General features: G+C 35.7%; 2 protein-coding genes across 14 annotated transcripts in view; both read left to right on the top strand.

Annotated features, from left to right (window-relative positions):
- Positions 1–9,151, top strand: part of LOC306886584 (echinoderm microtubule-associated protein-like 1) — a 54,190-nt gene extending 45,039 nt beyond the window's left edge. For all 8 annotated transcript variants that reach the window (XM_079443807.1, XM_079443808.1, XM_079443803.1 and 5 more), the window contains 15 exons: positions 162–231; positions 449–559; positions 1,004–1,099; positions 1,234–1,368; positions 1,549–1,648; positions 1,993–2,144; positions 2,263–2,388; positions 4,043–4,174; positions 4,377–4,444; positions 4,729–4,817; positions 4,948–5,045; positions 5,421–5,508; positions 6,114–6,209; positions 7,630–7,760; positions 7,863–9,151. In XM_079443807.1, the coding sequence (XP_079299933.1) occupies positions 162–231; positions 449–559; positions 1,004–1,099; positions 1,234–1,368; positions 1,549–1,648; positions 1,993–2,144; positions 2,263–2,388; positions 4,043–4,174; positions 4,377–4,444; positions 4,729–4,817; positions 4,948–5,045; positions 5,421–5,508; positions 6,114–6,209; positions 7,630–7,760; positions 7,863–7,988 (1,618 nt within the window). In that variant the 3' untranslated portion in view covers positions 7,989–9,151. The remainder of the gene's footprint in view (positions 1–161; positions 232–448; positions 560–1,003; positions 1,100–1,233; positions 1,369–1,548; positions 1,649–1,992; positions 2,145–2,262; positions 2,389–4,042; positions 4,175–4,376; positions 4,445–4,728; positions 4,818–4,947; positions 5,046–5,420; positions 5,509–6,113; positions 6,210–7,629; positions 7,761–7,862) is intronic.
- Positions 9,152–9,494: 343 nt separating this feature from the next.
- evla (Enah/Vasp-like a) overlaps positions 9,495–23,183 on the top strand; it is a 33,217-nt gene continuing 19,528 nt past the window's right edge. The window contains exon 1 of one of the 6 annotated variants that reach the window (XM_079443115.1): positions 9,495–9,904. In XM_079443115.1, the coding sequence (XP_079299241.1) occupies positions 9,900–9,904 (5 nt within the window). In that variant the 5' untranslated portion in view covers positions 9,495–9,899. Of the gene's footprint in view, positions 9,905–13,450; positions 13,776–23,183 lie in introns of those variants that run through there. The other 5 variants (XM_079443113.1, XM_079443117.1, XM_079443112.1 and 2 more) reach the window with 5 other exon arrangements.

The following is a 23,183-nucleotide window of genomic DNA, read 5'->3' on the forward strand; positions in this document are numbered from 1 at the left end:
TTTATAATCAGTTCTGTGACTCATAATGCTCAAAGTCATAGTGATGTGATGGCACTGACTCGCAGAGACAAAAATGTGCGATGTCCTCTCACTGCTGTGTCATCGGCTCTTCAACAGTCCCAGCTGCCTACATCTTTCACCTCTTTTGTCTTCCCCTAAAGCCTCGCTGTCCATCCTGATAAAATCACCATAGCAACAGGACAAGTGGCTGGCACATCCTCAGATGGAAAAGTAAGATCATTTATTTTAAACCGGAATCAATCATAAACATGAATAGCTTATTACTACTATAATAGGCTTGATCCAGCCAAAATAAATCTTCTAATTATTGCATGTGCCTCAAGTGTCTGTCATAACAAATGTTGGGGATCAAGATCCCACATCCACATGCTTCAAATAGAAGTCGAATTGGTTTAACATGCTCAGTACATCTGTCTGTGTCTGGCAGCTTTTGGCCCCTCACGTGCGAGTGTGGGACTCTGTGAGTTTGAACACGTTGCACATCCTTGGAACCGGTTTCTTTGATCGAGCTCTGGTTTGCCTCTCCTTCTCAAAGTCGGTAAGAGCAAGTCACTCTGTATAATGTTAGCAAACAAACGTTCTCATATGAAACCGCAAAATACAGCCTATAGTTCTTTGAATCATCAAACAAACCTGTCTTTATTATGAGTACTGAGGGGAATTTTCTGTAGCCTGGTCAGTTTAAAGGGATAGTTCACCCAAAAATGAAAATTTAGTCATCATTTACTCACCTTCTAGTTGTTCCAAACAGAAGATATATTAAAGAATGTTGGCAACCAAACAGCATTGTCAACGTCAACTGTTACCAACAATCTTCAAAATATCACCTTTTGTGTTCAGCAGAAGAAGGAAACTCTTACAGGTTAGGAACAACTTGAGTGTGAGTAAATGATGACTAAATTTTCCTTTTTGGGTGAACTGTCTCTTTAAATACATCAGTCAAAAAGGTTGTGAGTGATAACAATGTCTTTCAAACATTCAGAACGGAGGAAGCTGGTTGTGTGTTGTGGACGACTCCAATGACCATATTCTCTCTGTGTGGGACTGGCAGAGGGAGGAAAGGCTTGCTGAAGTCAAGGTGAGTGCTATTCAGGATAGATATTGAACAGATATCTTAGCAATGTCAACATTATATGTCAACAAGAGGCTTGCAGAAACGAACTGATTCTCTTTTTGTGCATCTTCATGACTTTTCTTTCTCTGCCCTCACAGTGCTCCAATGAGTCAGTCTTTGCTGCTGATTTCCACCCGACAGATGCTAATATAATTGTAACCTGTGGGAAGTCACACCTTTACTTCTGGTCATTAGAAAAGGGATCTCTTGTGAAAAAACAGGGGCTTTTTGAGGTAATGTGTCATAAGCTTTTGTGGTCAAATTCAGTGAATATTTTCACTTTTTTATTGAATCAAATTGCATGTTCAGATGTATTTGTGGACTATATGACAAACATGTAATCTCTGTCTTTTGTGTGATACATCTATTGCATTTCTGCTTTAAAAATAAAGTCATATTTATGTTTCTTGCAGAAACAAGAGAAGCCCAAGTTTGTATTATGTGTGACTTTTTCAGAAAATGGGGATGCCATCACTGGAGACTCGAGTGGAAATATACTTGTGTGGGGTAAAGGTAAAAGAATAAAAGGTTTATTATTATGGAGTTATTTATTGATTTATTTGAATGTTTTGTAAAAACCTACCTCCATTGAACTGTGTAAAATATCTTCTTCATAAAATACAATTATGAATACTCTACAGCATAACAGCTGTGTTATCCAAGGCTGACCCTGCTGCCAACAAAAGATTCTTTATTAGTGATAATAACAGAGAGATTGTGCTCCATTTATGCTCAAATCAATAAGACTCTGTTCATGTAGGCTGTGAACACCTTCGATTGTCTGATATACCAATGATGGTTTCCAGTTTTGTAACAGTCGATTTATATAATGCTTGTTTTCTGGTCATGGTTCACAGGATCTAATCGTATTAGCTTGGCCATTCAGGGAGCACATGAGGCGAGCGTCTTTGCACTTTGCATGTTGAGAAATGGGACGCTGGTCTCAGGCGGGAAGGACCGTAAACTCATCTCCTGGGACGAAAATTATCAAAATATTCAAACCGTGGAGGTAAGGCATCTACATAGGTATCATTTTGCAGTATGCAGTATGCATTTGTATGCTTGAATAGTAGAACCAATCAAGTAGGCAGCCATAATTTACCAGCTTTTTTGTATGTTACTCTCAGGTGCCTGAGTTATATGGCCCTATTCGGACTGTGGCTGAAGGACGGGGAGAAACGGTTCTTATTGGCACTACCAAAAACTATGTCCTGCAAGGCAGTCTGGATGGGGAGTTCATACCCATCACCCAGGTAATTTAATCAGTGTAGGTACAATATGCACGAGTAACTAGTGTTTTCTGTGGCCAGCCAGGTGTGTTCAGAAGATACTGTATATAATATACATAACATATGGGACTTTGGATCACAAAACCAGTTTTAAGTCGCATTTTGTAGCAATAGCCAACCAAACATTGTATGGGCCAAAACTATCGATTTTTCTTTTATACCAAAAATCATTAGGATATTAAGTATGTTCCATGAAGATATTTGGTAAATTTCCTGCCATAAATATATCAAAACTTAATTTTCGATTAGTAATATGGATGGATTAGTAAATTGCTAATTATTTAATTTGGACAACTTTATAGGCAATTTTCTCAATATTGAGTTTTTTTTACACCCTCAGATTCCAGATTTTCAAATAGTTGTATCTCAGCCAAATATAATGTATTCCATACATCAACGGAAAGCTTATATATTCAGCTTTCAGGTGATGTATAAATCTCAATTTCCAAAAATTGACCCTTATGACGGTGACCCTTATGATGGTTCTGTGGTCCAGGGTCACATAAGGAATTATCTTTAATTTATACAATTATAGCATAATTATTAACTAATTCCTAATTTCAGTACAGAATTTCTCTGTACTATTTGATATTGTATATAAATTGGATATTAATTATTCTAATTTCTCATTATTTTTACATTTAGATAAGACCTTCCTTATCATCTAACAATCAGTTAATCTATACAATTGATTTATTATAGAATAATAATAATTATATAATTTATATATTTTTAGTATATAATATTTAGTATATAATGAGCATTTTATAAAAAATATTCAAGAATATATTAAATATATAAATTATTATTTAATTAATCTATTTAATAAATTATTAAAATATTAAAAAAATTAAAGTTAAATCTTTAGGATTTCATTTTATTAGGATAAAATTGAATGTCCATTTTTATACTGAACATTTGAATGTAGTGATTAAATTCACTATTTTTTTGTTTTCTATGTTATATTTTTTAATTAATTGTAGTTTTTTTTTAATTATATTTTAAATGTTTTAATTTAATTATTTACAAAGTAATTATTAGAGAAGAACTGATCTGTATTGGTCAATATTGGGTATATATTTTATATTTATCATGCTCCTTTCTCCCTATTTTTACATTTACACTAACGTAAAATTAATCTTTAAAAACAAAAATTATTGAAATATTTTCTGTAAAGCATTTTTAAATAATAAATAATTATAAATAATTTAAAAACACTTAAATATTTAGCAAATCTCAAAAGGAACATCCATTTTCATACTGTACATGATAATGTTATGATGCGTAAATTCACTTGTAGCATTTAAAACATAAATGTTTTGTAGGAATTATATAAAATAACATGAAATAATTATTACCTTATCAGTATCGGCCAGAATATTAATATTATTGCATTGCTAGTAGTGTTAGTTGTTAGTTGTGTCTCTGGCCCTCTAAATGTTGAAAATGTTTGTTTTAGAACAAAGTTTATTCCCTTCTATGTTGAACCAAAATTAATCCTTTTATGGTTCTAAAACAGAATAAATTTGATGTTTTAAACTTTCTTTGAAACTTAAATTTAAACCAAATTGATGCCACCCACACTGATATTTATGTCTGTTGACTGTTTGATTGTCAGGGCCACACAGATGAGCTATGGGGCCTGACTGTACATCCGCTGAAGCATCAGTTCCTCACCTGTGGCCATGACAAGCACGTCTGCCTGTGGGACTCTGCCTCTCATCAGCCCATCTGGACCAAAACATTGGAGGTGAGCAGCCCGTCTTGGTAGGTTTCACTTGCATTACCGTAGTGTCGTCTCACAGCTCTCACATCAGTTTCTTGTTATTGAAACCCTTGTCACTACTGCAACTGTAATGAAATGAGCTCTGCAGTTCCTTGGGCTGAGATGTAAACGTATTTGTGTTGACAGGATGTTTGATTGAGCATGTATGTGTTTCCCTCACGGACAGGACGCCACGCAGTCGGCCGGCTTCCACCCTTCTGGAGCGACAGTTGCTATAGGAACGCAGATGGGCAGGTGAGGCGATTTCTTTTCATCAACGGGGTCCCTGACACATCATTACAATTCAGAAAAGGGGTCTAATAGAGTGTTACATGGAAGACCCGAACACTTATTATTATGCTAATGCAAACTGGAACATAATGCCACCAGTGGCATTGTTCAACTGTCTTTGATTTCTTTTTCTTCACTAAGAATCCTGATAATGGCTTTGGATGAAGAGTCTAACGTTCGTTATGTTTCAGGTTTCTTTAGACCTGTGCATTTAATATTGTCCTCTCACTCATTATCACTCTGCGCAGGTGGCTTGTGCTCGATACCGAATCGAAGGATCTGGTCACGGTGCACACGGACGGGAACGAACAGCTGTCGGTTATGCGTTTTTCTCCAGGTTAGAGTTAATTCTCCCAGCAGCCTTTTCACTGCTTGCTGGGAATACATTAGGATGTTATCCAAAAAACTTGCACTCATTAAAGTCTCTGCAGTTGATTACGTTGAAAACCCTTGGTTATTCTTTCCAGATGGTCATTTCCTTGCGATTGGGTCACATGACAACTACATCTACATTTATGCTGTGGCAGAAAATGGAAAGAAATACAGCAGAGTTGGAAAGTGCTCAGTAAGTATGTGTTTATGCAAAAATATGACTTATTTTGTATAACAAATGTGTAATTGATTATCAGAGACCACACATGAGATAATAGATTAGCTGATTCTACCACAGTGTTTTTTTTTTGTATTTATATACCAATACGGTATTCATTAATATCTTGAAATAGCTTTTATTTTTATATTTTCAGTTTGACTTTTGAATTGGTTTTTAAACATGTATTTTTTATTTAATATTTCAGCTTTTTATTTATTAATTTTAGTTAACAATAAACACTGACACATTATTTTTTCTGTTCAAATTGACACAAACACACATCTGTCTCCTCAAATTAATGTTGTTTTGTTTTTTATGTTTGTATCCACTGTCTGTTATTGCTCACAGGGTCATTCTAGTTTCATCACCCATCTGGATTGGTCTGTGGATTCTCAGTACTTGGTATCCAACTCAGGGGACTATGAGATCCTTTACTGTGAGCATCTATAAGTATCTTTACTGTGAAAGCAGAGTGAAATAGGTTCTCAACCCTTTAGACTCCAAGGGAATATATTTGTTTGTGTCCATAGATTAAAATATGTTTCAGAACTCCAGATGTTTTAAGAGCCTTCAGGTACATTTACATAACTTGTCCAGTTGTGATGTTCTGAATAAGGATGTTTACAAATCATTTATACTCAAAATTTCTATCCTATAAAATATTATAGTGTAGAAAAATTTTAATTTTTAATGTAAATAATTGATATAAAAATACTATATGAAAGTGTTATAAAAATGCCCTTTTAAGACTTCATTACATATTTTTCCAGGTCTAGAAATTGCACTTATAAAATCAGGCATTCTCATATATATATCCATGTTTTCCAAGACTGTGGGAACCCTGGTTCTTCAAAGAAAAAAAAACAACTTGTTGAGAAATAAATTCAAATAGCTTATTTTATTGATATTTGTTCGCATTTTAAAACATTTCAGGTCATCTCAAGGCCTCCTAGTGGACCCGGCTTCCTGTTTGAGAACCACTGAGTTAAATCTCTGTTTATACTATAAATTCATTAACTGATACACATTATTGCCTTTCAGGGATTCCTTCTGTGTGTAAGCAAGTAGTGAGTGTGGAGACCACCCGGGATATTGAATGGGCCACTTTCACCTGTACTCTGGGCTTCCGTGTTTTTGGTAAGGTTAATAATTAATAATAATAATTTGTTACATTTATATAGTGCTTTTCTGGGTACTCAAAGCGCTTTACATAGAAGGGGGGAATCTCCTCAACCACCACCAATTAATGTAAAGGTTTAATGTAAAGGTTAAGGTTAATGTGGGGAAGTGGTGGCCTAATGGTTAGAGAGTCGGACTTGTAATCTAAAGGTTGCTAGTTCGAGTCTCAGGTCCGGCAGGAATTGCAGGTGGAGGGAGTGAATGTACAGCGCTCTCTCCTACCCTCAATACCACGACTGAGGTACCCTTGAGCAAGGCACCTAACCCCCAACTGCTCCCCGGGCGCTGCAGCATAAAACTGCTCCGGGTGTGTGTTCACGGTGTGTGTGCTCACTGCTGTGTGTGCGCGCTTTGGATGGGTTAAATGCAGAGCACAAATTCCGAATATGGGTCACCAACTGTGTTTATGGACCGATGAGACAAAGATGAACCTTTATCTAAGTGATGGGAAAGCAAAAATGTGGAGAAAAAAAGGAACTACAAATGATCCCAAGCATACAGCCTCATCTGTAAAGCATGGTGGAGGTGGTGTCATGGCATGGGTTACATCTATTAGTTACTTATTAGCATACATACTACTAGAATATTAGCCATTTATTAGTAGTAATTAAGCACATATTAATGTCTTATTCTACATGACCTTATTCTACATCCCTAATCCTACCCAATACCTAAACTTAACAACTACCTTACTAACTATTGATAAGCAACAAATTAATAATTTATTGAGGGAAAAGTCGTAGTTAATAGTTAACAAGTGTTCCCTATTCTAAAGTGTTACCGAAAATGCCTCCAGATTCATTGGGAAGTGCTTCATATTGCATCAGAACAATGACCCAAAACATCCTGCCAGTTCAGTCAAGGAATTTATAAGGGCAAAGAAATGGAAAGTCTTAGATTGCCCAAGTCAATCTCCAGATTTAAATCCGATTGAACATGAATTTCACCAGCTGGAGAGGAGAGTAAAGGCAGAAACTCCCCAAAACAAGCAACAATTGGAATTGGCTGCATTAAAGGCTGGGAAAAGCATTTCAAAGGATGAGACCAAGAGTCTGGTGATGTCTATGGGTCACAGACTCACTGCTTTGATTGTGCGCAAGGGATCTGAAACTGAATAATAGCTTTTAATCTTTTATATCTGCCTTATGTTCAACTGTCCCAATACTTATGCTCACATCAATGAGTGGGATGAACTCTAAGAGTGCTGTTCTTTTTATTTGGTAAAACATGTATGTGTTGAAACAGCTAATAATGTCTCATATTCATCTTTTAATCATATTTGCAAATGTCTTGACTCCACAGCCAACAGAGCAATTTTGTCTTTACTGTTCCAATACTTATGGAGGGCACTGTGTATTCTGTTTGTGTTACTCTCCAGGACTGTGGCCGGATGGCTCAGATGGTACTGACATCAATGCTGTGTGCAGTTCAAATACAAAGAGGCTGCTCGTCACCGGAGATGACTTTGGCAAAGTTCACCTCTTCTCATTCCCTTGCTCTCAGTCCCGAGTAAGAACCAGCACTAAATCTTAAACATCAGATAGATAGTGTTCATCTTAGAACTAAATAATGCTAATATATGGTATTATTTCTGTCTATCCACCTCTACAGGCTCCTAGTCACATCTACGGTGGACACAGCAGCCATGTCACCAATGTTAACTTCTTATGTGACGACAGCCACTTAATCTCTACAGGAGGGAAGGACATGAGCGTAATGCAGTGGCGTGTGGTATAAAACGACCACTGTCACACTGAACTTCCTTATTTTTCTAGGATCAAGTGGCTTGGGAAAGCAAAAGTGGGAGCATCGACTACAGAGTAAAGTCGAGTCTCAAATTTATTTGCCTTTAAATTGATCTCAGGACACCAATATTTGAAGTGACTCTCTGTTTTGACTGTCTCACACGTTCCCTAGGCTATGAAAGAGATGTTTTGTGATGGAAACCCATCTCTTTAGCTTTGAATAACAAACTAACGAATCTACTCTACAGGACAAAGTTAAATGTGATGCCAAAGCACATTGGGAATGAATAGTCCAGTCCAGTTTATATTAGACCAATATATGTGCTCAAAATGCTGACCAATCATAAACACTGTCGTAAGGTATCATTTAGAGTCTTAAAAATACCATCAATTATACTCTAATCACACTGACTGTGTTTTGATAAATTGCACGTTAACCATCATTTTGTACTAATATTTGCCTCCATAATGATCTTTTATTTAGCTTTTGCTGTCACCGTATGCTATAATGCGGTATTGCAGCCACCTTCCCACTGCTGAATTTATTTGTAGTCAAATACTTACAGTGGTTCATGAATTAAACTGTTATAGAAGTACAAAAATATTCAATCAGCTATCAAAATCCTCTCAAGGACAAAAAATAGCATGAGTTTGGGAAACAAAGTGACTGTACTGCAAAATGATCAAGGCCTTCACTGATTTTCACTTGCTAAATCACTACAGCCATCAATCACTTAGTTTAATCTGACATCAAATCTGTTTTGTGCATCAACTAGCTTAACTAAACGCCATCATGTAGTACTCATTTACATTAGAGTTAAGCTCCATTTTCATAACCTCTGCTTGAGAAACATGATTGAACAGTTACAGTCAAATGACTGTAGTATTAATAATAAAACTAAGCATGCACAAGCTTGTTTGTAACTGTCTAACCTATTTTTCCATATTCATTGTCGGATATATGGCATAGCCATGAAAATAAAGGAAAACATGTTAGTTCTTCTGTGAAACATGAGAAAGCTTTGTTTTTGACCAAATATAGGTTTGTTGGATCAAGGTTGGAGTGATATTTTGAAGGATGATGTCTACAACCACATGACAATATTACGTTATATGAATGTATAATAAAATGGGAACATCATTTCTTTCACCTTAAAAAAATGTTTTGTAATAATATGTCCTCAAAACAGCAACCACCCAAATGGAACGAGGGTTGGGAAGTCATATTGAAAACACATTATGTTGGTTTCTCCAAACCCTTTACACTCTACACTGTGATGCCCTGGCCATCAGCAGATGTAGTCATAAACATCATTTATCATTAAACAAAGGCAATTTGTTTATGCATGTTTATAATCAACAGAATCAAATGAGAATAACAGGAAGAGGAGGAATAGCTAACGCAATGAGGCAGGGCTCAGAGGAAGGTGCAATGCGGCATTTTGGCCACCAGCAGTCGCTGTTCTGCGTGTTTGTTTTTACACTATCCTCATAAGCTCCTTTCTCGTTGTCATAAAACGGTGGAGGAAAATGGCAACTCCAGTGCACGTTTGCAGTCAATTTGCAATTCAGATCGATGTTGTAGGCGCGACCATGAGCTAAACATGGGATATGTTTTATTCCGCTGTGGTGACAGAGAGCGATATGCTGTAGATCTTTCGAGACATCTGCATTACTTCTGATCCAAGGACTGGCTGTGCATCGCTGGATGAGCATATACATTCAAGCTGATCATTGTTTTATGGATTAGTACACGTGTTGTATTTATACTCATTAAAATACATATTTATGCGCCGATAGCTTTACATACAGCGGCTCGCCTCTGTGGCTTTGCTAAGTTTCTTTTATCACCTTTTAATTTATTTATTGCATCCATATATATTCGTGGGGATATCATCAGAAAATGAGGTAAGCAGCCCAATGTGTTGCCACAGCATGTATATATTCATTTATACATCAAAATGCATTGGTGTATATAAATATATCTATTGCTATATTCATTTATGTATTATATAGCACTTGACACTGTTAATCACAGCCATTGGGTGTGTTTCAAACCTTGTGAGCTCCCTACATACACAGATATGTGGGTGTCCTGTTAGCAATGGGGATTTTGATTCTTTCCAGTGATTTGAATCTTTTTGAGTCAGTTCATGAAAAAGATCCGTTCACTCATTCGGTCAGTGACTCTTTTTGGAAGGTTCACCTTTACGCCAGTAGGTGGCGACAAGCAAATGGCCTCTCAATGTGTTATGCGAATCATACTTTTTTTACTTAACCAATGAGTTAAAAAAAAACATGCTTGCGATTAAAATAAGTCTTGTTAGACTTTTACCATTTGTTGGCTACAAATCTGCCAATTAAGTCTCTAGAAATAGTGTTTACATCAAGAATGACAACTATTATGATCTTAGCGTGCACAATAACTTTATTATAAGCTCCAGTTATTTTGTCTTCTGCTTAAAATTCCCACGGTCTTTAAACTAAAGGAACTTCGAAAAATCTAACCATCATGTGTGTCATTATCGCTATGTGATGTGGAGTAATAAGGTGGGCCTATTTGGTGTGACTGTGGCTTAAGCATCATTAAGTGTTTTTCCTGATAAATAATAATAAAGCAGATCTATCTGTCAGCAGATCCTACAAACGACATTCGGTTTTTAGGCTTACGAGATGTCTAGTTTAGATTCAAAGTGACTAATTTAATGAAGAAATTTCCTCATTCCTTCAGAAAGTCCAAACAATTAAGTGCTCATTTACAGTCCGCACTCGAATGCTATTTCCTCCGGCTATATTGCCATTTGAAATTATGAATCAGTTATGTATGGATATGAAGTGATTCGTAAACTTAAAAGATTCACTTGAATCATTGATTCATTCACTAACGATCCTTAGGACACGCCTAGAAATTGATTCCCAGAATGCTTTCTGAATATGGCAAGCCGTTTTTACTAGTAAAAATGCTAATTCTTGATATCAACAATTTAGTTCTGGATATCAACAATATAATTATCACTAGTGACAATATTAATTTCTGATATCAAGAATTAAATTGTTGATATCAGAAATTACCCTCCCAATTGTTGATATCAGAAATACATTTTCAGATATCAGAAATTAACATAGTCACTAGTGACAATTAAATTGTTGATATCAAGAATATAAATTTTTACTAGTAAGAATTGTATTTCTGATGTGAAATTGGAATTTCAACTAGTAAGAAATTAATTATTGATATCAACAATTGATTTTGAATGACAGCCTATGGTGACATTTAACTTGTGAAAATACAATTACAGATATCAACTATTTAATTCTTGATAGCAACAATTAACATTGTTACTAGTAGAAATCTAATTCCTGATATCAAGAATGAACATTTTAACTAGTAAAAATTGAATTGTTGATATCAAGAATTCATATCCTGAGAATGAATAAAAGTCAAAACGGCTTGCCATATTCAGAGTAGTCAACCCATAGAATTTGGCACACAGCCATTGAAAGCTGGAGCTGAGGTCTTTTATGAGTGAGCAGATTCTTCACCTGTTTTCTGTTCTGCTGACGCCAGCGGATGGAGACAGTGTTTGGATGTGTATTAACTTACTTATTCTTATTCCGTGCCGAGATGCAAAGCATTGATGCCGATGGCCATGACAAGTTTAACTGAACTGTCCGCGTGAATTAACATGACCACACACATTATTTTATTTCAATAATAAAGTGAATGGAGCAGAACACGCAGATGTCTCCACCCTTGCAGTGAATATTAACTGGGTGTCCCTTATTAAGACATTTTCAATTACTAACTTGTGTACATATAGGCTATTAAATATTTTGAGATCCATAAGTTTATAGAGAGTATATCAACATGCACATAAGTTTGTGCATTTATTCCAGCCTCTATGAAGTCTTCTGCATGTGTTTCGCTTTCCTTTATTCTCTCTCTGTCTCGACTAGAAGGAAGTCTTAAATTGTACTGGCCCGGCTTGCATTCTTGCCAACAGGAAACTGAGGAACTGGTTCAGTGGAATGATTTATTCAACCCTTGACTCTCTCTGAGCAGAAGTCTTTACTTCACAATGTAGGCTATTTTTAGTAGTAGAACTCCATCCAATATGGTAAGGTTAAAGCATTCACTCCCATGTTGGCAGGAAGCAGTGAGTGTATAAAATGAGCTGTTTCAGTTGATTACAGCCACTGAGAGACACTGATTGCATTGTTTTACATGTGTATGAGTTCATGTGTGTCAACAGTATATAGAAGATCCTGCTTTCGTGTAAACATCTGAATATTACACATGCCAGTTGCCTCTTCAGGTTGAAACACTGTCAGATTTGCTAGTTGTCAGTTATGCTCAATTTGTTCTCTGTAATCTGTGACGATATTTTGTCTTTTTTTTACTTGTCAAGCTAAAGCAAATGTATTTTTTACTCGTAGTGGTTCCTCTTGCGTAATTTATCTGAGACCCCAAAGATGTATCAAATCCAGCTGTCATGATTCACTCGTTTTCCATGAACCAAGAGCCTCATCTGCCAGCACAAACACATTTTTAGTACAGCGTGCTGCGTGACATTACATTTTATTGAGCTACAGAATATATGTAATTCTTAAAAGTGTCATTATCAGCTTAAGAAATATTTGGTCTCCAAAAAAAATTTTTTTTTTTAGAATATGTAAATCCTGGAGGTTTTTAGAGTATGAGCACAGCCTGTAGACGAGAAGTTAAAACAATCACTCACTCCTTATTGAGGTTTTGTTACAATGCAACCATTGTAGACAGATCAACGAAAAAAATGAATCTCATGAGCCCAGCATGTGTGATAAACAAAAATTGTGGTCATGAATTAAGAACTTGATTCCTTTGAATTTTGTTTTAGTTGAATTGTGGCCACAATTAAAGTAGATTAAAACAGGTAAAAAATATTACAAAGTGGCCCATGAATTACTAAAACAAGAGAACAAATTAATCAAACACTACCACAATTTAAACAAAACTTGGTAGCTAATTAATAAAACATGGCCACAAATTAATGTAGTCGTGGGAAGTGGGAACAAATTCTTAATTGGTGGCCATAATATCTATGTTTATTTGTATGTGATGTAAAGAGCCGGTTGTTGTTATATATTGGTCAAATAGACTCACAGAGTTATTCGTTTGAATCATTTTAATAATCTTTAACAAATAAAATAATTTAAATAAATAAAACCATGGTACGATGGTATATGTACTAAACCCACTTTGGTCCACACAAAATGTTTTAAATGATTGTGGGTGTTCATATAACAATTGTAGGTTTAGTTGTTTGTTCTGGAAAGCTGCATGAATGAGCATATGTGTGTGTTAAGGATCATGTGGCTGTCTCTCGGCTGTATTTCTGTTGTGGAGAGAGACTCCTTTAAGGCACAGACCGCCTTCCAATCCTTTGAGTGGATAAGAATGGATGTGAGCAGGACAAGGTGACTGGTCCATATCTGTCACATGCTTCCCTTACTCTCTCTCTCTCTCTCATTCTCTCGTTTTCTTCTCCTACCCTCCTTTACCCTATTTTCTCTCTCACACACTCCTTGTTCTTGCATTATTGTATCTCAGAAATGAGTGTGCTCTGTGTTTTACCTAGCTGAGAGGATGAGGGATGAACTAGGCGCAGTATTTTCTCTCTCTGATCCCCCCTCCTATTCCTTGTTTTCTTTTTGTTTCATCCAGCTGTGAGGAATTTTCTTTCTCCTTGGTGTCTACAGAGCTTCAACTTCCCGATATGTATTCTTTTGATGACTATGGGTAAGAATTTGTCTTGTGTGGTTTTTGTTATTACCCTGTTTTCTGAGTTCCTCTGAGGATTACCGGACGTTTCGCTTTAAAAAAAAAAAGCCTGTGTTTACTTCATCATAGATTTGAACAACCCGAGTGGCTTTTAGTGTGTTAACTTTATGATTTTTTTCCCACCAGCTGTTCCCTCAGTGGAATGAGCTTATTAATATATTAAAACATGCTTGGGTTCAATAGCTACAGAGCAGGAGTCCCAAACCCACTCCATGTTTTACTGTTGAGTCATTTAGCATTTTGAAAAAACATGGGTTTAAATAAGAAACCAGGACACTGGGTTGAAGTTTTCAGGCTGCATTTTTATAGCATTGTGAGTTTTTATCCTGCATCTGTTTCTTGCAGACTGTTTTAGGACAAGATGATGTACAGTACAGCATTTTTGTGTAGATGTTGCATGGAGTAGAGATGTTCGTTGAAATGTGAGCCAGAGTATTTTGAGATTTCTTGTCTTAATGGACACAAGAAACAAGTTAGGCAAGATAATTTACAGGAAATGAGAATGTGATGTCCCACAACTGGGAAGAACTCCAGGCAGTCAACATCAGAGCCATGTGCCATGTAGGGACAAAAGTGTGGTTAAGCCTGAATTTGGGATCTCTTGCATTTGATCCAAAACAGAGCCAAAACTGTGGTACAACTCTTTCATCAAAGCTCTTTATTTTGCTTATAGACAACAACTTGGAAAGTACTGACAGTGACAAGTCACTCATGGTATTAGAGACTGTACACATGGTAAGCTATTAGTAACCGGTGAAGACAAAGCAATCCTTGAATATTTGTTGAAACTAGACTGACTACACAGCTCCTTCCTCTTTCTTTCTCCCTCTGGCTGTTTTCCTTCTATATTTGTCTCTTAAAAAGAGCGTAACCCGGTACAGGCCTATTTTGGCTACAGATTGCTAGCGCGCTGGTAATTAAAAGTATTTTCCTTTAAGGATAAGGATTAGTTAAGAGTGTCCGGCACCTGGTATACAGTGACCAGAATGTGGGGGAAGGGTGCGGGCCACTTGTCTACTTTTCTCATCACCAAGGAAACTGCTTCCTAGCTCAATATCATGATCTGATGTCTAGGCTTATTGGGTAAGGTTTATCGCCTGCTTTTAGAAGTTGTCAGTTGCGATAAAAGCCTGAGACTGTATTCATCAAAATCTTAAAGCTAAAAGTTGCTCTTAACATGGAAATTTAGCAGCAACTATTACAATTTACGAGCATGTCACTCCTAATTTAAAAGCTCGTAAATGTTTTATTTTAAGAGTAATTCAACTAAAAAAATATTTATTTTGATATTGAGTATATCTGTTTTATGTTCTATTGTGGTTGGTTCGTTCACAGTTACCAGTCCTCCAGAATCCTAAGAGTTTATCTTTCCATTAAGGCCGTTTCCATTTTTTTTTTTCTGGATTAATACAATACTGCACTTTCCATATCTAATATTTCCGTATCTCAAATGATCTCAGATGATTTGTGTCATCATTTAAAGTAGTTTCCAGTGCTGAACCGTCTCATTTTGACAGTTCTTTGAAAGCCACGCTTGTGTAAAGAAATGCTGACCTAAGTATGGTTAGTGTGTGCTCTGCTTTCTCTTTAAACGTATGTCAGTGACAGTCCGTTTCGTGACCTGCCACATACATTTCTAATAAGAAGTAAATGTAAAGCTGTCCTTCCTCTCTCACTTCCTGAGCAGCAAATTCACAAAACAGTTTTTAATAATGATTTACCCAAATTATTTTTTTTACTGAAATTTGTTTTCATTTAGCTGACATGCAAAAATAAAGTTTATTTAATAATCAATTCATTGATTAAATTAATTAAATAATCACGGCTCAAGTAAGTCTAAAATGCCTATGAAAGTCTAAACATTTTAATTGCACACGAGGCAGTTTTTTGGCCAACTTTTTAAAGATATTTATGTCTCTACTACAATTCATTATTGAAATATAAACATTTAAACGGTGGCTGTAATAATAACTTGTCTTCATGACAGATATTTAAACATACGTTAAAGGGACAGTTCACCCAAAAATAAAAATTACATCATCATTTACTCAAACCTTATGTCGTTCCAAAATCATAAGATTTTACTTCCTCTTCTTGAGCACAAAAGAAGATATTTCGATAAATGTAGGTAACCAAACAGTTGACAAGAAGTCAAACTCAAAAGGTTTAGAACAACTTGAGGGTGAGTAAATGATGACATTTTGGGTGAGCTACCCTGTTAATAAAGGATTGAATTAAAATAATATGAATATGTAATATAGTGCATATATTTGGCATAATGCTGACTAATGGATACTGAATGGCTTTTACATGAGGTAAAAGTAATGTTATGTGACATTGTTTACAACATTGTTTGACATCTTTAATTGAAACACTCATTGAGCAATGCGATTACATGAGAAATGATATATTTCAGTTAGATACATGGCTTCTTTCAAAATACCTGAGCGAGAAGCATACCTGAGTTCAACAGAACTGAGGCAGCTAAAGCTATTTGCCACGTCACAGTAAAGAGCATCAAAACAAGATTTATTTGAATTTTGTTATACATTTGAAGATTTTGAAAGCGCTGATTTTGTTTCATTTCAAAGTAACAATGCACAAAGCTTATTGTGATTATTAGATGGTAGGTGTGCTACAAATAATGCTTAGTGAAGTTTGTTCAACTGAAAAACGATTTAAAAACGAGAAAACAATATTGTCAACCAAGCCATAGCGTCCTAGAAACTGACAGAGTCAAAACGCGCCATCGGAGGAGCGCTAATTAATTGTCACTGTTTCAATCAATGATTTTCGACCCCCAAAACATTTGGGTCAATGATTTCGGCTGAATATTGTCGGTTGCCACACTATTTTTTAAATGTATGCTGTCTTTGCTACAAATAGTAAATTAAATATTTGTGCCGGCAATAGCATTAGGAAGCAGTGTCTCGTTTTCAATTCCTCTGTCACAGCTGGGTGGGGGGTTGGGCGTCATGAGGTAATCCCCCTCAGGGTTAGACAAAACAACACACATACACTGTCAGGCCGTCCCCTTACAGAGGAAAACCTGATGCTGTGATACCCGGGTGTTAATTAGTGGGACCCTACTGTTGACCACTCACTGTTGAACCTGTTTCTATTCCTTGCTTTTACTTTCTCTTCACTTTTTCACTAGAGTAGACAGTAGAGATCATACAAATTTATGGATTGTCATTTGCGGTTTTTTGAGGATATGATGGGATTATGACGTTTGAAAATGCTTATTTAATCTTGGAACGACTCCCTAGATGATATAAAGCTTGTTTGGTTGGAAGTACGCATCTGCTGTGCTGTACTACATCAGGTCTATTTTATGTACGTGTTTGAGATTAATTAAGGCAGGTTTGGTTAGAGTTCCAGTAGTGCGGTACAGATCTGTTTTGTGGATGTGTTTGAGAGATGGATGCTCATTCTGTCCAGTTCTGCCTACCACAGAGCCACAGTGACTCTGGGCTTCATGTGACTGGATGCAAAATCAGGTCAGTGTGATATTCTGTTCACATCAGCAACCTAATGCAAGTTTTAAAAGCATTTACATGTTTGAAGAGCATGCCTGAAGATGATTCATTTGGCATAAATGTCATCATTTGGATACTGTTTGCTTATGTTTAGATGTTAGCATGAATCTGGAATGAACTGAAATGAAGCTGTTTGTGTATATATATGTATATATGTATATATATATGCTTGTGTCACATATTTAGACCAGTGGATCTCAAATGGTTTTGCTTCAGGACAAGTGGTGAACCACAGTATCAAAACTTTCGCACACAGAAGAAAAAAGAAAGTCCTTAAGACCAAATATTAAAATGGATTAGTATTAAATATAATATCATATAATATACAGTTGACCTAATATTAATCTCTAATAAATAATCATATTGTAGTCTGCAAAAATTGTGTATGTCCTCGTACCCATATTTAAGGTAGTCTGTCATATTTTCTTTTATCTTGTATAGTTTTGTTTATATTTTTCAAGGATTTCATGCTGCACAAAACATTTCCATGCTGACATCTGTCTAATTTGACTAGCTTAAACTAAATAACAGATGAATTCACAAAATAATGTGTTTGTTTGGATCGCATATCCTTTGATGTGAACAAAAAAGATTTGGGATGCATTCTCTCCTACCTTTTAAAAGCTGATAGTCCTATTATTTTCCTGTCCTAAATATACACTTAAGATGTCCGAAATAGTTGTCTAAATTTATTTTACTTGTTCAACAGCGACACAGGCCTCCCCTGAGCCCATTGAGTTTTAACAGACCCCCTAAAGCGTGTGGTGAGTTTGGTGGGGGGTAATTGAGAACGAATGGGGAAAAGTCACGTGAGTTTTTAGAGAGTATTCAGGTTGTGAAATTTAAATCAAATCTCAGTGTCTGTGACCAATATTTACTGAGCTTTGATGACTGATGATCCGAAAAATGCAAAAATAATTAAAAGTTAACTATTTAAAAGAATAGCTGAACATGAGTTCACAAATAAAATATATTGTTTAAATTGTTACTGCCTTGAGTTATTATATTGGAATAAATATAAAATGCTTAAAAAAACTTGATGAGATTCATACTTGGCTTGAATAAGTAGAATATCGATTACATTGTGAATGTAAAAATATAAAATAGAATTGTTTCTTTTCTGATAGCGTAAGGAATGTTAATTTAACAAAGAAAATGTGAATTTACATATGATAAAAAAAAAAACGTTGAGGCCTCCTCATTTTTGCCTCCTCATTTCAGAATTATAATATAATTATAAATGTATATATATATATATATATATATATATATATATATATATATGTATATATATATATATATGTATATGTATATATATATATATATATATGTATATATATATATACATATTATTCCGTATTTAGAACTTTTTGACTTTTAGAACAAACCTGCAACTAATTTTGGGTTGCCTGCCACCAGTTGGGAACAATCGTGAACTCTTTCAAGCGATTGCAGAACTAGTGATGCTCACTGATGAATTATTATGAAGGGTTGGTTTATGTGGAAACTCTGCCAAGATGTTCTGTGAGGGCCCATGTTTAATTTATGTCGTTATTAAAGAAAGAGATGCTTTAGGGGAGATGTTCACTTTCGGTCCAGTGGCTCTCTGAAAAGCTGTGGTGAGTGTTTCTGTACTACCTCCAGCATTAAAACACAAGACATGCATCAGCTCTCAGCCTAGCCTTATCCAGCTTTATTGAGAACATTCTTTAGACATTATCTTCCTCTGTCAAAACCTCATATGACAAAAACCATGTGTGAAATTAGCAAGATTTAACCAATTATATCGCCTTAAGAATAGTTGAATGTTAGCTCTTTTTTTTTGAAAGCGTGCAGTTTAGAGAATGACAGATAATTCCACAGTCAACGTTCTGGATAAATCTAGCATTATAAACCTAGTAGCCCTGCCTGAAACATTTAGCTGAGTACTTAAGCACATTAATTCAGAGGCAAAAAAAAGACCATTAGGCCATCAGCACTGCTTTCTGCCATTGTAGCTTTAGCAGAGCCTGTGTGTATGGATGTGGATTTTGGGGGAGGGTAAATTGGACATACGATATTGAAGTTAAGTGATGTGCTTTAGGAGCTGACACACATTTGTATTTGTAGTGTGTGGACACACAGCCAATGCTGCTCTTGTTTTGCAAATGTCACTGAATAAATCACATTCAAAGTGTTATTTGCATTTAATAGTATTATCATTATAGCCCAGCAGCAATCATTTAATAGTATAATTATCATGTTGTTTTTATTTATTCATATTTTTATAATGATGTTTAATATTGTAAAAAAAAAACACTAAACGATACACAGAGAATCATTACATTAGGATAATATTTACATTGGCATAAATTGTAGCACTAGTTACTGACTCTAGTAAGAGTGGTGTGGTATGCTATTCATAAATCAAGATGCTATTATGCTCACTTCATCTTGAATTTTTTATTCACTAAGCTTGGTACATTGCATTCTGGATTGCTTTCATTGCAGTAGGACGTGTGTTGCTTCTCATAGTTTTCTAGTTTGTGACTTTTGATCTTTTTACAGATATGCTAACTGTTCAAACATTTGTTGTTAGTAAGATTTTTTTTAAATACAAAGTTCTGACATTAAACTCTAGATGGTGTAGTCCGATAGGTCTAACTCAATCTGACATAATAACATCATTATCACATGGCTGATTGGTTCTTTCTTAGGCAATGAGCTCGCTGCTAAACATTAAAAAATATATGACTAGTGCTTGCTGTAGCAGTTGCAGCGCACTTCAGAAAACCTCCACCTTCCCCAGCTCCACCTGTATAGATCTGCTACAGGGTGATTCATGTATGCTATATATGGGGGTTATTCCAGATATTTTTATATGTGCAGCAGCAGTATTCCTTACATGCTCACAGCAGCATGTTGTTGATGTATTGGCAAGTCCCGGTACTTGCTCTGCTGCAGCAGGAGCGTAGCAGATCTATTCCACCAAGACCAAGCACAATAACATTGTCATGTACATCACCACGCCAATCCCTCCGAGAGTTGTCAAGACAGAAATATAAAGACTTTATAATAAATGCTTTTCTTTTGGACTTTCTATTCAACAAAAAAATCCTGAAAAATATATGATAACAGTTTTCACTAAAATAGTAAGCAGCATTGATAATAATAAGAAATGTTACTTTAGCACCGAATCAGCATATTATATTGCTTTGCCATCACAGGAATAAATACAAGTTTAAAATATATGTACAAAAAATTAGAATATATATTAAAATATAAAAATTCTACAAATATTATCAATTTTAAAAGTATTTCACAATATTGCAGTTTTCAGTATTTATAACCAAATAGGCTAAATATGTAGCCTTGGTGTGCATATAAGGCTTCTTTCAAAAACATTTAAAAAAATCTTACAGACTCCAAACTTTTGAATGATAGTTTAGATCAGGGGTGTCAAACATATGGCCCGCAGGCCGAATACGGCCCACAAAGGTGTCCAATCTGGCAGCACGCAGATAATATCTGTGTTGTAACTGATGCTTGTTTGGCAAGTTACTCGTAATTTTAAACATGTCCAAAAGAAATAAATTGACCTGGAAGTGCGGAGTCTATTTGAGGAGAAATGGAAATAAAGGTTCTGTGATCTCAACGCAGACAGGTAACGTTATGTTTAGTCACAACACGTTGCTGTGGTAAAAATTTGCAATATTAAACGGCATTTTGGTGCACTGGACAGCTTAGCATGGAAAGTAAATGAGCTAGGGCTGTGCGATATTTATCGTGTACTAATACTGAACTGTTGTTTTAATGTGCGAGCTGACATTTTGTAACTTTGCAAGTGCACTGGACTTTTGCAAGTTTTTCAGTGCAATCAGAATATAATTCAAGATATGGAGGCAAAAATGCCCTGTAAGAGTTTTTGTTTTTAATATTTATGTCATGATGGTTAAGTAACGTTAACTATAAGAGTGTTGCTTTCCTGAATGTCAGCGCGATCGCAAATTAATTGATTTTATACAACAGCTCAACAAACAAGATGCTAGTATTGAGCATGTTACATTTTAGTCACAATGCTGTCTGTTTATCTCCGTCTCGGCAAGACAGAGATAAACGTTTTTAACAAAGCCGGAGTAAGACCGATTTTTCATCTCCGAGCTGCACTGTGTATTTTGTTAACTGAATGAATCTGCCTTTTATTTTTATTTATTTTTTAATCTGTCTTTTTGATCAAATCATCAAAAGTCAATGATTCAGTGGCCATTTCATAAAGACAATCGCTAACTTTGTTTCTAAACGAATCAAACATTTTGAGTCAATGAGTCAATGGATCACTCATTACAACGGGGACTTGCTGCTACCTACTGGCTGCTTTAGTGTCATATTTATTTATCCATGACAGCCTTAAACCAACCATCTCAAAAACACACTTGGCAAAATATGGTAATTATTATTAATATATTTATAACATTGTGTCAATGTTGCACACCCCTAAAATAATATAGCATCATCTTTGAAAAAAGTTTTACTAGATTTTATGTAAATTATATGGTAGTATATATTTGTAATTGTGAGCAAACTAGGGTTTAACAAAAGGTAATTCAGCTCGCACAAGGGGACATTTTCTTCGATCCGGCCCTCAACCTAAAATGAGTTTGACACCCCTGGTTTAGATCCTCATTGCTGCCACAATTTTATTGAATCAAAAGTCTATATAGTCAAGCTAAATATTTTAATATACAAGCTAAATAAGTCTATATAATCAAGCTAAAAACTACTTGTCTAACTATGTTTAGTTAATGAAATAAGATGTGGTGTTTCTGTTTTCATGTAGTGTAGTTTGGTCTCTTATTGTTATCATCAGTGTATGCCAGGAAATAACGGACAATTGACAATACGTTTTATTATGCAGGGGCCGATTTTGCTCCTGGCTAAATTCTCCTCAGTGCTCTGTGGCATTCACTTCCTCGATGTTGAGATTACGCTAAATCCTCAGTAATTTAGATTGCGGCCTAGAAGTCTGGAAGTCCTAGAAGCCAGCCTGTAATCCAGCTTCTTAGACCTCAGAAGCTCCCTGTGAGTGGGAAGTGTCTCTCATAGGCAGAGATTTAGCTTGGTTCCCACCCTTCCCAAAATGATTACTGGGTTACAAGCTAAAAAATGCCTCCCTATTTCATACAAACTCTCATTTGAATCAGCTCCATCCTCCCACACTCTTAATAACAGGGGACTTCCATATTTTACTTGCTTTAGAAACTTTTACAGGACTCACTTTGTGTAGCATTTTTGCTACAAGCTAAAAATAACTCCAGCTATAATTTGAAGTGCTGCTGTTGAGTCTCAGTGTTTCATTCCCTCAAAAATGTCATACAGTAAATAGTTTGGTGTCCGATATTTACTTTTTATTCACTAACCAGGTGCTATGCGCTCTGAAGTAGCGCAGACATTTGAGAATTGAATTGAATTCATTGTCATTTGTGTCAAATTCACCTTACTTCTATGTAAATTAGGCTTATTACAGCTTGCATTGCATTTGGTGTAATTAATGCTGTGCTGTTACCACCCACAGAAAAAGCAGGCGGTAAAAGTCATTTAATTTAAAAGAGATGTTTATGTACATCTATTATTAATCATGGCAACAGTTTGTCACCAAATGATGATCAAATGATGGTGAAGAGTGTTACATCCAGGCATATTTCCAGATGCTGTAGACTCCCATCGGCTTAGAATCAATTCTGGCACATTCTGTTATTTTCCTCTGAAATCTGGCCAAACGCAGCAGTGAAGAGCTTGTGACCAGACATAAGCAGAATTAGACCTTGTGTTTGGCCTTGAGCTGAGACAA

The sequence above is a fragment of the Barbus barbus genome, assembly GCF_936440315.1.
Source record: "Barbus barbus genome assembly, chromosome: 20".
Taxonomy (NCBI): domain Eukaryota; kingdom Metazoa; phylum Chordata; class Actinopteri; order Cypriniformes; family Cyprinidae; genus Barbus; species Barbus barbus.